This window comes from Sylvia atricapilla, chromosome 5 (genome assembly GCF_009819655.1).
Source record: "Sylvia atricapilla isolate bSylAtr1 chromosome 5, bSylAtr1.pri, whole genome shotgun sequence".
NCBI lineage: Eukaryota > Metazoa > Chordata > Aves > Passeriformes > Sylviidae > Sylvia > Sylvia atricapilla.
The window spans coordinates 64,919,482-64,934,273 of record NC_089144.1 but is presented as its reverse complement, the minus strand read 5'-3'; the positions used below and the strand labels follow the sequence as shown (position 1 = coordinate 64,934,273).

The following is a 14,792-nucleotide window of genomic DNA, read 5'->3' as shown; positions in this document are numbered from 1 at the left end:
GAGTATTGAAACAATTAATAGATTTAGTCTAAAGTGGGTTTGTAGTCTAAGAAAGATATGTAAATGTACTCTTAAAATAGCTGTGTTCTGCTTTTTTATTATTTTGTAGGAAAAATTATTAAATACATTTTAATTTGTTTTAATTTTATAAGGTGTTTTGTCTGGATAACAGATCTGTAGTTCTCTGGATAATTTTTTTCTTATTCTTGAACATGTCTGTGGCATGCTTGCTGTTCTGTAATCCATCTATACCAGTTATGAACTAGAACACTGTTCAAAACTCCTTTGTGCTATAACTGCAGTGTTGTGGACTGTTTCTGGCATGTTAATTAGTCCCTCTCTCTGTTTTATGTATTAGAATAGCAGTTTTGCTTACACCTCAAGCAACAATTTCATTTTATGCTCATTTCCATATTTTTCTGTCTCTTCTAGATCCATATGTGTTGTTAATATGATGCTGTGTTCATTTAATATTGGAAACTGTTCCGTAATGAATTCTAACCTTAGTCTTGTGCTTACTATGTACCCAGTCTTTCTTGCTGGCTTTTTTTTTTTTTTTTTCCTTTTTTTACTTAAATAGCCTTTGCCATTGGTTTCCATTCATTTAATGTAGTTAGTTATCTGTCATCATTTCCTGTGGATGGTGCAACGCTGACCTAGTTTCCAGTCAGGGAATGTCAGCAGGGCTCTTCTTAGTTTGTCAAGGGTAAATGAACTTGCTCTGTGTGAAATGAAAGACAAAAGCAAAACTCGAAAAGCCCTTACATTTGTCCAGACTGTCATCTTTCCTTGGGCCACATTTACAGCACTAGGGTGTAAAGCTTTTTGCTTGTTGGATTGTAAGTGCATCTTCGCAAGTCATGACTAAGAATGCAATCACGTCACTGAAATTAGTCAGTGATAGTTGAGATGTGCATCAGCCTATAAATATTTGAAGCAAACAGATGTATACATCTCTGTAAGAATCTCTTCAGAGTCAAGTGGTTTATTGAACACTGGGAAATACCTCATAATCATGGACAATAAAAGAAGCTTGAACCAATCACAAGGCCTGTTAGTTGATCAAAGAGCAGGAAGGATCTCACCTTTTGTTTTCAAAATGAGCATCCATTCACTGGTCCTTTTACAGACTTCAGGGGAAAAAAAGAACAATATATTTTCATCCAGCGGCTTCAGTGAAGTAGCTTGGCTGTTGGGTCTACAGAAAGACAATATGGCCTGCAGTTCATGCTGTGTTTTATTTTTGAGGTCTTGAATTTGGGGATATGGTCTGAGGGTGGTGGTGCTGGGTTGATGGTTGGACGAGAGGATCTTGAAGGTCTCTTTCAACCTTGATGACTCTGTGATTCTGTAGTTGTGTTTCATAGAATCATAAGCAGTTTGTGAAGGGCACTACTACTTCAAAGCTGTTAGCAGCTAGTGTTACATACAGCTCAGTGAGACCATCAAAATAGTCTCAAACTGCTAAAAACCCCAACACTTGGAGCTGTGCTGGCATTAACCCTGTTCTTAATGCTTTGAAATCTAGTTGGTATACTTAATTGGACATATTAAATGTGGTCCTCGCATTATTGTTATATTTTCTCAAGATTAAAATGAGTATTTACATATTTTCTCTTTATGCTCTTTTACTAAATTAGTGGCTGATGCATGTACAGTTTTATTAGGGAAGAATCCTAAATGACTGCCCTTAAAATCTACTCTTTTATCTTGTGTTTTTTAGCCCATTACTGCTTTAATCTCCAGATGAAAGCTTCTCAGTTCTTCATTCAACTTGTGCAGCCTTGATTAGATACAGACTTGCACTCTAATGAATATTTTATGTAGTCACAAATAAACTAAATCAGGAAAAGGTATTGCTGTAGTAAACTACAGATACAGGCAATTTTTGTATCACAAGTCAGTAAGTCACATTGAGGAGGGCATCAATGTGATAAAACAAAATTTCTTTTTAAAGTTTTCTATAAATAATAAAGCAATTTCCCCTTTTGTAAGTAAATATCATGAGAATTCAAAATAGCAGCAAGAGGACTGACTAATAGATTGACCAAAGAAAAGAGTCAGCAAATAAAAAGATGTAAACATCAAAGGTAGACAAGACTTATTTAGGGAACTAAATTTGAGTACTGCAGTCTTTAGGCCTTTAAAGGTTTTAGGATTTTTTTTTAAATAGAAACTTCCAAAGACTTCAGCACAGTGTTCCATTGAATTTAGGTTTCCAAATTGCTCTGAAATACACAGACTTCATGATAATAGAATAAAACATTGTGGAGTATGTCTGGACAGGGGAGATTGTGGTGATGAAAGCGAGGAAAACTGAAGGAGTTTTCTGCAGATTTGTTTGCATAAGCAAAAAAGGTCAGAGAAATGTCATGCCTGGAATATCCTCACCAGTCTGTAAATGGGAGAGGGAAGAAAGGATTGTAAAACTCCGTGATGCTTGAAACCGTGATTCAGAAATGAGAATTTTTGTTTGCTATTGTCTATATCTTTTGTTTGTTTCAAAGCAGATGGCAAGAAGCAGAAGCAGAACCAGAGCCAGGCACCTGTGACAGGACTGAACGTACCCACCCAGCCCTCGACTCGACCCCTGCAGCCTCTGCCACCTTTGCAGCCAAGCCTTGTGCAGCAGTCCGCTGTGCCAACAAGTGGCCCTTCCCAAACTACCATCCATGTATTACCCACAGGTAACTTCATTTGGCATCACTGTGTGAGTGCAGTGGCTGCTGTTTTTTCTTGAATTAGACTTGTATGTATTCTATATTGGGCTAATCTTTTAAAGTGAATATTCAGAATGTTTGAATATTCAGAATCTTTCATTCTAGTCAGTTTCTCGCAACATTTTTTTCTTTTAAACTGATGAAGAGGAATGATAGTACTATTGGTTTGGAAAGAATTCAGGATCAATTTAATTCTGTGGAGAGGAAGAAATCCTGCTAAGGGTGGTCACAGAAATTATTAAATATACTGTTGTTGGTAAAAGTGAAGAAGAAACCTGTACCTTCTTTAAGTAATGGGGAAAAAACATTATCAGCATCACTCCTGTGTCTTTCCCTGTGCACTTGGCAGTTAATTCTTTTGGCAGAAGGAATGGCAAGGCTGACATTGAAGTTCTAGCCCTAGTTAAATATTACTTTGTAGTGTGATTATGTTTTTCCCTGTCTAAAGAAACATGGATATTTTTTTTTACTCATTCTTTTTCTCTATATGACTGCTGAAGATTAGTTGGCATTGGAGTTATGTGATGACTGCTGTGTTCTGCAGACTGGTGGATTTTATATTTTTCCACTGTCCTTACACACAGGACTTTTGCAGGGAGTGGGGAAGATACTATATTTATCTTTTCTGTTAGAGAGCTGAATCTATGTTGACTTGAATATTTCAGGTGAAAATATTGTTCAGGCTGTTTCCACTTTTCTTGCAGTACCCAAAGCAGAAAAAGACAGTTTTTATTTTACATGGCTCAGATGAATCAGTTTTCCAAAAGAGATGTATACTCTGGAATAGACATATGGCTCTGAATCATGGAATTCAGGTTTAGGGTGTGCTCTGTGTCTCTTTTTCAGCTTCAACAACAGTGAATGTAACTCATCGGCCCATGGCTCCAGCTGTTCCCAAGCTTCCTATCCCAAGAACCCCTACTAACCATCAGGTGGTCTATACCACTATTCCTGCACCACCAGCTCAGAATCCTGGAAGAGGAGCTGTCATGACCAGCCCAGGCTTAAGGCCAGTCACGCCACAGACTGGAGGTAGGGGATGATCCCTTCCATGCCCTTCTTACCCTGACAGAGTTTGGTATGTTCTACCTGATGGATGTGGCATTTAGGTTTTTTGATTTGGGTTTGTTGTTCAGTCTTTTTATAATACTGGTCCTAGTTCAAGAGGTTAGGGGTTTTTTTTCCCCAGCTTACAGACTTGAGAAAATTCTAAGAAATACTAAGAAATTCTACTTGAAGCTATGTGAATGAGGAAAAATTGGATTTAAGGCATTTCAGGCTCTAGTTCTGCCAATTAAGCATCTGTAGTTGACATGCCTCATACTTTACAAGGCAATGGAAGGTAATGTGACAAGCACCACTGTTCTGAGAAAGACAGAGACCATTTTTTTATTATGGCAGAAGTTTAAAGCATACTTACATAGAAAATCATGTTTGATTTCCTGTCTGAAAGTTACATTTCTGGCAGGCATCCTAATGTAATTCCTTAACAATCTCTGATGTCCTGTGCTCAGCAAATTTTCTTCCTTTCTCAAGATCTGAAGAGATGAAATTTCTCACAGGATGTATCAGAAATTAATACATGCTTGAGTTTCCTTGAGTAGAGATGTTGGCAAGTTCCCCTTAACTTTGTAAATGCATAACTTATACTTTCACCTAGCAGTAAACTCATTTTCTGAAATGAGTAATAGATGTCAAAAATAAAGAACTTAAATGATATTTTGTTAGAAAGTGGTGGATTTTAACTGTCTTGTTTTTTTGCTCCCCACAATTTCGATACTATGGTTATTTTAACACCTTTATGTTTAACATAAATTTCCCTGTTTTATGAGTATGTGCCTACTTTTGTGATGTCCTGTTGTGGTGGTGCTGCTGCTGATGTATATTGGTTTATATTCTCATTGCAACAGCCTTTAGTGCCAGTAGCAGATGCTTCTTGAGTAAGACTGCTGCACTTTGTGTTTGAAAAGTTGACTGGGTTGTGAGAACCCATCCTAAGTGTTTTGCAAATTGCAGTTTTGTACTTCTGCCTCAAGTGAGTAGTAGCCCTACCTACAAGTGATGCTTTGTTTGTATCTTATACCTTATTAAGGCATTTCTGACCATCTTCAGATGGTTCTAATTTCCTGAGACAGAACTAAGCCAGCATATCTTACTGGGTTCTTATAGAGGTGAAATAGGCAGCTCAGAGCTGACTTTATCCCACAGGAGTTCACACAGCTTCATCAGCTTCTTGGAGAGATTCCAATAAGAAAAAGATATAAAGCATCTACCCAGTGTTTAGCACTTTATATTTAAAGCATTAAGATTCAGCAGTCTGAGCTCCCTGCCTTGGACTTGCAGATTACACAGATTTCTGACACTCATTCCCTATGGATTGTAGCTTGATGATCAAGAGAAGAAATTCCCATACAATAGCTGTGGTTTCCTGATAATGTGTTGTTCTGTGAGCTTGTCTTCTGGAGTATTAGAATACTTCAGTCTCACACAAGTGTGGAACTAGGGCATCGAAGAGATTGCTCCAAATCTTGTATTTCTAGACAGAAATGGAGGGACAACCTGCACAGTCCATAACAATGAGCAAAAGCTTTGAGTTCACAGAACATACATGTTCCAACAGTGAATAGACAAAGTGTTACTTAAGAGAATTAGATGTGGTATAAAACGAATGGAAACTTGGTAGCTTGCAAGAGTTTTGGATATTATTTACAAGGTTATGAAAACAGTCTAGTTCATTCCTGCCAGGCAGGTCCGTTTGCTGTGGGAATGACTGAAATGGTGATGCCTGTGAGTAGTGTTCATCATGAAGTCTGCTCTGTGGGGGAGGACAAGCTTCTTGGACAGTGACTTAGGTTTTTTTGCTTTCAGTGCTGTCCACAGCACAGCCTTTTGAGTAGATAACATTGTGCTGCAATAGCATTTATCTTTTCCTTTCTGAATCCCAAAATAATGTAATTGTTCTTTTCATATTTAAGCTCCCTGTATCTCCCACACTTCGCCTCTTCACCCATTTTTTCATGCTAAAAAGTGCTGAAACAACATTCTGTCCCCTCTGCAAACACAAGCACTTGCTGTCTCTCACTTTTACAGCTTCAGGGGATGGGAGGTGATTTTGTTGTTACACAGTGCTTCATCCATCTGCTGGCAGCTGGAGGAGTCTGTCCCAAGTTTGGATTCATCCAGCTGCACCAAGGAGTTTGCTCTTCCAATGTTCTGTTTAGCTGCCTGTAAGTATTGAATACTCACAGTGTTCCCTGTGCTCCTTGCAGGTGTGACCGTGCGAATGCCTCAGGCGACCTACGTGGTGAACAACGGGCTGGCCCTGGGCTCTGGAGCTCCTCAGCTCACGGTGCACCATCGACCGCCACAAACACACACTGTGAGTGGGGCTTTGCAATCACCTCGTGCAATGCACAGCCTTGCCTCTGCACTGGGACTCTCTTAGTGTGAGCTGCAGAGCAGTGAAATGCTTTCTTGACACTTCTCAGCTAGTTCTCATACATGGCACCACCCAGTCACCCACAGCAACTCCTGCCCTGAATCAAAATGGTAAAAGCTGTGCAATCTGTTAGCTCACCCTGGCCTTCTCCAAATTACCAGGAGAACATACTGAAAATCAGTGCGTGAGTTGTCTGCAGGTGACTCATGGAGTCAAGGGTACAGAAGAGCTGCCAGTAAAACATTTAGTCATGTTTTGGCTACGAATTGGGTGACCAGTTTTCAGTACAACTGTTTGCAGAACTGAGGTAGGAGAACAAGGCACAGACCAAATCTCCAAGGTTGCCAACTCCCAAACTCCAGAGGTTTTTAGTCAGTGTTGAGGGTGATTACTTGTGCATCACGTAAAACCCCTTTTGGTAATAATTGGAGAATTTTCTCTGACTCATTTAATATAATTTCAAATACATTGCTTGTACACTCACTGTTGGGCAGTCACCTTGCTTATGGTGTCCTGAAATGGTAAACATATTGCCAAGAAGGTGGCTTACTATCCTTTCATCTAGACACCACCAACTTTATGCACTCTCCAGTGATAAATTATGAGAATAAATGGAGCAAATACCACATAGAACACTTAAGATGCCAAAAACTATGCCAGATTCCAACCTGAAAGAGCTTTGGCTTGAAGCACTGTTACAACATTCCTAAATTCATCTTAATAAATGAGAGACTTAGGACTGTTTTTGCTGTATAAAAAAGAAGTATCACTGGAAAGACATGTTTGTGCCCTCATTGCAAAATTTTCTGGGAAGTGAGGCTGAGTTTTTGTGATCAATTTAAGGCAATAGAATCTATGTGGCACCATTACTCTTTGTTCCTTTTGTGACTGAATACCTGTCTGTAGAAAAGATGATGAGCTGTCAGCTTAATGCCCTGCCTGGGGTGTCAGGTACCGTGGGAGCAGCAGCTCAGTAGATTGGCTTAAAGTCATGGTGAAGCTGCTTGCTCAGTCCTGGTAAAGGGCACAGTGTTGTTGAGTTCATCCCCTCCTGGCTAGGAAGCAAAGAAGATACAGGGAAATTACTGTGGTCATGATCATTTGCACAACTAGGTATTTATATGAGAATAACTTAAGAATTCATGGCATCCTTGGTCCTATCCCTTCTCATTGTTTGCTGCTGCTGCTGCCTTGCCTCTGCACACAGGACTAACAGTTGTGATGGCTGGGTGATTGCAGACTCATCTGTTTCCAGTTACCTGGGGAATGATGTATCAAAGCCTTCTTGCCTTGCTGTAAATTCTGACCTTTCCCTTATTGCTCTTACGCTGCTCAGGAGCCACCACGCCCTGTACATCCTGCCCCACTTCCAGAGGCCCCACAGCCACCACGTCTGCCCCCTGAAGCTGCCAACACTTCTCCACCTCAAAAGCCACAGCTGAAACTGGCCCGGGTACAGAGCCAGAACGGGATTGTGCTGTCATGGAGTGTGATGGAGGTGGACCGGAGCTGTGCCACTGTGGACAGTTACCACCTGTATGCCTACCACGAGGACCCCAGTGCCACCATGCCCTCACAGTGGAAGAAGATCGGGGAGGTGAAGGCACTGCCGCTGCCCATGGCGTGCACTTTGACACAGTTCGTGTCTGGCAGCAAGTACTACTTTGCAGTCCGGGCTAAAGATATCTATGGACGCTTTGGACCCTTCTGTGACCCCCAGTCCACAGATGTGATCTCTTCCCAGAGCAGTTAAACTAGAGATCTTTGGACCCTTTAAACCTATCCTGCTATCAAGAATTACCCCAGTTTTGGGAGGAGTTGATCCCATGCATGTAATTCACCTTTAAATCCACTCTGCAGGATTATTTTAGACAGTTGTGTGATACACTACATGCATTCAGAACCAAAAGAAAAATAAAGTCTGACCCTGCAGCAAGAGAGCCTGTTTTTTTCTAAATAGTTCATATCATTGGCCATTTGAAAATTTTGTTTTTCCTTCCGTGGCAGGTGTTCTACCTAGATACCTACTATCCTTTATCCAAGAGCATCCTGAATGCTTGGGATTCTGCTTCAGAGTGGAAATGAAATAGTAAATTGCAGTTTGTCTAAAGTAAAACATGCATCTGTAATGTCTATTGAAACACCAACATAAGGGCAAGAATGATCTGCCTCTTCCCCGCAGCATTCTATGAGCAGGCTGTGACACGAAGGGTGATTCAAGGTTGCATTTTTTGTACTGGAGGCTTGAGTGGTCTGGTCTTACCTGACAAACTGTAATAAGCTCTCTGAGGGGAGGGAAGGGAACTTGAGACTGGCCAGGAACCTGTGTAAATTTGGAGGTGGTAGGAAAAAAAGTAAATTATCCCACAACCTCCTACGTTTTTCTAAGTAAGAATGCTCCTCTGTTTTCATCCTCCCCTACTCACTCTGGGAGCATTCCCTGATCAGATCTCAAACTGGATTGTAAAGACTGCATTCACACCTCTCTAGTTCAGACAATTTCTCTGTCCCTCCCCTCATACATCCAGCCCTATTTTTTAGATTTATTTTGTGCCTTAAAGAATAATTTCAGAAATAAAATGTAGCCAGAATACCTTGTGGTGTTCTTTTATTTGCTTGGAGTTATTTTTCCCTTTATTCTTCTAATCTTTTATCAGTGCTTCTCATTTTCCAGGCCTGCAGTAATTAGTATTTCTGTAAAGACCAGGAAGTGTAACATCTGCTGATGGTGAATTTGTTCTTATCTGCAGTATCACTCAACCCTTTCCCTACTGTAATTCTTGAGTAGTTGTTTTTGTCCTGTCAAGAATATTGAGTATACAGACATTATTTTCCACCAGAGCCTTTTCTGGTTCTTTTGGGAAAGCTGTGTGCTGCAATTCAGCCAAAGAAGAAACCCCTGTGGCGCGGTGCCATGAAAGCTTCTACCTCTTTGCACTCGTTTGGATGCTCAGTGAGTACAAAAGGAGCTGGCTTCCTAGTGTGCTTCTCTCTCCCATCACCTGCCTGCCTCTGCAGAAAGCAAACACAGCCAAGGGGGTTTAGAAACTATTTTAGACGTTGGCCTAAACCTTGTGAGCGATTGCAAATGTTAATAGATGCTTTCATGATGTTTCTGAGGTGAGGAAAGAAACTGGTGCATCTCCCCAGCTATCACTGACGTGTTAAATTTGATTTTTTGCAGAACAAAATTGTAATGCACCTGGACAAGAAAGTAGATGCAAGGTTTTAATTTTGGCAATTTTCTGTTGCATTCCTGCCCAATAGAACCAAACAGTGAGTTTAGAGGGGAAAGATTATTTTTTAATCCACTTCACCATATAGCAAAACTGCAGAGTGTTTTTTCATTTCAGTGCTCCCTTTCTCAAAACCAACATGCTGAAATGTGAAGCAAGATTGAAGAAGTGTCGGAGAAGTTATATCCCCAAACAGGGCTCATGAAATATGCTATGAGATTATGGATTCTGTGTTCTTTTTTTAAGAACCTTTACACTGAAAGAAATGGCAGTGTAGACCTCTATCTGGTTTACTGCACTACTTCATGTAGCTGGTAGTGTCACTTCTCTCAGGTGAGTAATGGATATTCTTCGTATGGAAACTTGCATTTAAAAGTCTAGCAGTTCTGTTGATTTGGGCAAGCAAAAATTCTGGCTAAGTCCAAGTATCTTCAGAGAAGGTTCACACCATGTATGAATAATGTGTAGCCTTTCCTTTCAACTGCAGTTGACCCTGTATTTCTGGTGCCAATTATCAAAAATGCCTTGAATTTTTTCTGTGTTTAAGTAAATGTTTTGTTTGCTTATTTCAAGGAGTAATTACTTAATTATGCATTTCATCTCTTTACAGAAATAGACTAAATTTGGGTTCCTACAAAGAGTTCTGTAATAGAGGTTGGAACAGTTCTTTCCAGTTGATGGCTGTCACGTCCTTGGGCAATTTTTAATGTGTCTTTGTGGTGGTACCAAAGAGCCATTGGCCATATCAGTACTATAAAATTTTACAGTTTGAAAGTTAAAATAAACATGAGGATACAACCTAGAACTTACTTAATTTATTTAGTTGTAATTCCAGCCAAAACTATACATGAGCATTGTAAACTACACATTGAGCTTCCATTTAGATATCCCTTGTTCTTAGTTTTTTTTTTTTTTCCTTTGGAATAGACAGGGGATGCAATTAGAGTATTTTTCTGCATTAGAGTATTTTCTTTCCTCCAGTGGAGGTGTTAACAGGGATGGTCTGTCATTCCATTTGGAGGTTTTGTGGGCTGCATTATCAGAGAAAGAAGACTCATTTTTATTTACTGAAGATTTAGTTCACTGAACTGACTATAAAAATTGGCTTCTGCCTTAACAGATGCATTTCTGGTCTGTGTGGCAGCAGTTCTGGGTTTTTGGCAGGATTTTATGAGACACCCTTGTTGACCAAAGACATCACAGCTTTGGGGTGAAAGATCACTTCCCTGTTGTTTTATCCCAGTAGGGCAGTTAAAGGTCTGATTTCAGTATCTTGAGCAAGTACTCGTGGAGAAGTGTATGATAAAGCATGGCTTGACTTCGAGGTGTCTCATTTGGTGCGGAGACTTCCAAGGGAGCTGGTCCCTAAATCACTGATGCCCAAAGAGAGAACTATGCCACTTTTGTGCAGTCACTGTCACTGTGGAGCAGATCTCTGCAGTGAGTTTGCTAACAACCATGAGTAGTGCTTAATTCCTTACCTCATGGCAGTTTTTCCCGTGTAGTTGAGTGGCTGACAGTTTTATTATCCTTTACCTCCCAGAAAGATTAAAACTATAGAGAAACTTTCTGCTAGCAACAATCAATCATAATTCATTTCATTAACAGACTTTATTTGAAAGTATTTCCAAAATATTTGGCAACATTCAGTACAGGTGTGTTAATACTGTGCTTCTGGACTGGTCTCTTCATTACTGAAAAATGTCAATTGCTGAAGCCTTCCAATAATCCACTTTTAAATGGGCTTAAAAGTTCTGTATGGCTTTTAAAAGGAAGTGTTGGGTTTCTTCTCTGCACTTAACACAAGTCTTTCATTATCTTGGTATAAAGTTCCTGACTCTATCTGAATTCTGTGTTTTGCTGCTGCCTCTGGGTACATGACATTTCAGATGTACCACCTTGGACTGAGTTGCCCATGTTTTTGCAAACAGCATTGACTACAGCTCAGTTTTCCATCCTCATTTACTTTCTGGTGTGGTTTGAGTTGTTTTCTGTGTGTGATACAAGGGCATCTGGATGTACTTTGAGAGGAGCCTTGCTGTGGAGTGCTGATAGCAAAATAGCGTTCTTCATTTCTCCTACTTACAGCTTCACTGGCCTCTTTTATATTGCAGTACAGCTAAAAAACTTGATTGGATACAAAAACATAAATGCTAGGAGGGAGTAGACTGCAGGTATTAGCATCTGTACTGTCTCCAGTGGCAGCTTCAGAAAACACAGTGATGCAGATCTCTTAGCCTGTAATTATTTCCATACTCTGAACAGCTTCCCTATGCATTGGTCTGACATTGCTCCTTGGAATTGTTTGTGCAGCCCTTGGCCATCTTAAATCATTGAGCACAAGCACTGAAACACCCATTCCCAAGGTTTTTACAAGGCTGGAAACACCCATGGTGTTCTCCCTGTAAAATTAAGGGGTCTTACCCTGCTTCCTTTGAAAACAAAGGTAAAACCCCTCAGTCTTCACTGGGACCATGACTCAGGTCGGTAGTGGCATCTGAACATCATTTTGTACTGTAACATAAATAGCCACTTCTGCCCTTCCTTGATGCTGTTTGTCTTAAATGTACCATAAATAAAAAACTATGTCTGTAGGATAGGTCATGTCTGTTCCTGAGGCAGCCATTCCCCAGGATGTGTATTGCATACACTGTACAAAATCAAGCTGTGATTCTGCCTTCTTTTACACCCTTTGAGTATTCTCCTTTTGTCAAAAATACCTATGCAGATATTTTAAATAGAAGCTTGATATATTAAATATATATTTTTTTAATTTGTTGATCAGGGTAGGGGTGTGCACTGTATGAAAACACTGGAGGGATAAGAGATCAAATGACACTAAGCCAGCCCTGCCATGCAAATCTGTTTCCTTCCAAACACATTCTGAGAGGAGAAGGGAAAAAATTAAGGATAGCTAGAAGAAAGCAAATCAATGAATTTTCCTTTTTATCCCTTTTAAGTTAAAAACATCTTTCTCATTGTCATTAGGCAGGCTGAGCATTCTTTTCTTCTTCTCTTTTATATGCATATACATATGCCTATATATATGTATAGATGTGTGCATATATATATACACACACACATATATATATTTGTACTGCTGTCTTAAGTTAATAGGGTGTAGCTGTAAATAATATAGCTGAGTAGTAGTTGTTCAGGGATTCCTGTTCAGCTTCAGTAATTTATTGGCTATCAGAAGTCAAATGTGCAAAATCCTTTGTTGGAAAACTCCAAATCTCATTTCTTGTTTTGTTTTGCAGATGGATTTGTAAATACAAAAGAAAAAAATGTAGGACTGATTTAATGTCCAACTTAAACTGGGCAGTTGCCAGCTTTCCCCATTTTTATATGTACTGTAGATTAGTGTGTGTTTGTGTTAACTGTAGTGGGGTTTTGTCTGACAAGCCTGGAATTTATACTTTGAAATAAAACTACTGGGTTTTTAACATTTTGAGTCATCTGTGCTTAGTTCCTGACACCTCAGGAGGCAACTCTTAAAAAAAGAGCACCTTGTTCAAGTACCATTGAGCAGCAAGGGTTTGGCTCTTGGTCATTCCTATAAAGTCAACTGCATGCTGCTGCCCTCAGAAGCAAAAAAACAAAGCCATACTGTAACTTCTGGAATGGTGCCTTCCAAGCATTTCTGCAAAGCATGGACAGATAGAATGAAGCGGCTTGCACACCAAAGTTGCCTCAGATGAATGCAGGAATGGAAATCCAGTTGCTGGTGCTGCTCTCCTTGCCCTCCAAGATGCCATGGTCATCCTTTCAGCAAGAGGCTTTGGACAAAGCACTGGAGTTTTTCAGAGCACCCTTCAAGCATGAGGGCCCACTCACCTGGCCAGGGAGCAGCTGCTGTGCACAGCATGAAGTGCATCACTTAGGCATAATGAAATCAAGATTAATAAATGCATGTTTCAGTGCAGGTATCATGAAGGGCTCTGCATCCCACCCAGCTGCTTCAAGGGTAGGAGCCAGGAACACCACCATGACAGATGTTGTGCAACTTGTATGGGACCAATAAACAACTGGACTAGAAGACAGTCTGGGAAAATCTGCCTCTTAGACCCAACTCTGCTGTCAAATTGTAGAGAACTCATAGTTCCTGGAACATGGAATTATGACATGCCTACCCTGAGTTAGTGCTGAGCCTATACTTCAAGGGCGTATAATTAATTTGTGATGGTAATAGTTTCCATGCACTTACTAAAATTTTCTTCCAGTCATTGACCAGAAGATGATGGACTCTTGTGAAGTGATGCCTCAGCACAATCCCACATGAAAGTACTGAGTTTCTCAAACTGCCTATTTAGACTAAGAGCATGTGTACTGCACACAGTGAAGAAACTATGTTTTATCATCAAATACAGCATAACTACTCTGCTCAAGCACTGCTGTAATTGAGGTCCTGGCTGAAGACAAGCAAAATCAGAATGTGAATGTACAGAACACTCACTGTCTGCTGCAGGGCAGCTCTGGTACACGCTCCGTGGTAGGTCTGGAAGTAAGTGCTACAGCCCCAGAGCAGAAGGTACCAAGAGCAAAGTCCATTTCTGCACACCACTGATGGCTTCTCCTAAAGAAACTGAAAAAACCTCAGCAGTGGGCTGGGAAGCAAATCTGAGGCAGCAGCACAGCACCAAGACACTGCCAAAGGAGTACTGTGGAGTACTGTGCCTGGCCTTGCCCAGGTGTCTCCTGCTACAGAGAGAGGATGCTGTGACACTGCGGCCCCTGTTAGAACTGAGGCTGGGCAGAGTAGGACCACTAGAATCAGGAGGGGTGAGTTTGCTACTGAGTTTCAGAAAAGGGGGATGGTAAAAGCATGTGAAAGCTTGCATTATATGTGACAATTTTGATGGTCCTGCTGAGAGGACCATTGACTGAAGGGCAATTTTCATTATGGCAAGAGAGATTTATCACAACCAACTGCCCTTCCGTCTCTCCACCAACTAAGTCCCAAACCTGGAAACCTGAAGTTAAAGAGTCCGAAGCCACAGGACTTGGAAAAATCTGGAAGCAGGATATGAAAAAGGTGGCAACTTCTGCCACAAATCCTCTGCTTAGAGCATACCTCCCTTTTATTTATTCCAAGTGGAATCTGCAGAAGGAAATAAGATACTCAGAGACCTTTAAACTTCATGCAGCTGTCAGTTCTTTTGCACCTGCCTGGGAACAGCTGTGATGATGACTCAGAACAACAGAAAGCTGTGCCACCAGCTGCTCATCAAACCTAATCAAAGGAAGGGCCACCCAAACAGCTCAGAAGAGAGGAACGTGCTTTGGGCTGCAAAGAAGCAGCCACTATCAGTACAAAGTGCCCAGCAGGCAGGACATGGGATGGCACAGGGTACGTATAAGGTACAGAGCACTTATATAAGGTATAAGGCACAAGGA

At 40.7% G+C, this 14,792-nt stretch overlaps 1 protein-coding gene across 4 annotated transcripts in view; it reads left to right on the top strand.

The window, feature by feature from the left end:
* Nucleotides 1–8,750, top strand: part of ATF7IP (activating transcription factor 7 interacting protein) — a 78,921-nt gene extending 70,171 nt beyond the window's left edge. For 2 of the 4 annotated variants that reach the window (XM_066319861.1, XM_066319859.1), the window contains exons 11-14: nt 2,511–2,687; nt 3,567–3,752; nt 5,990–6,099; nt 7,496–8,750. In XM_066319861.1, coding sequence (XP_066175958.1) covers nt 2,511–2,687; nt 3,567–3,752; nt 5,990–6,099; nt 7,496–7,912 — 890 coding nt within the window. In that variant the 3' untranslated portion in view covers nt 7,913–8,750. Of the gene's footprint in view, nt 1–2,507; nt 2,688–3,566; nt 3,753–5,989; nt 6,100–7,495 lie in introns of all 4 variants that reach the window. The other 2 variants (XM_066319860.1, XM_066319858.1) reach the window with 1 other exon arrangement.
* Nucleotides 8,751–14,792: the final 6,042 nt, after the last annotated feature.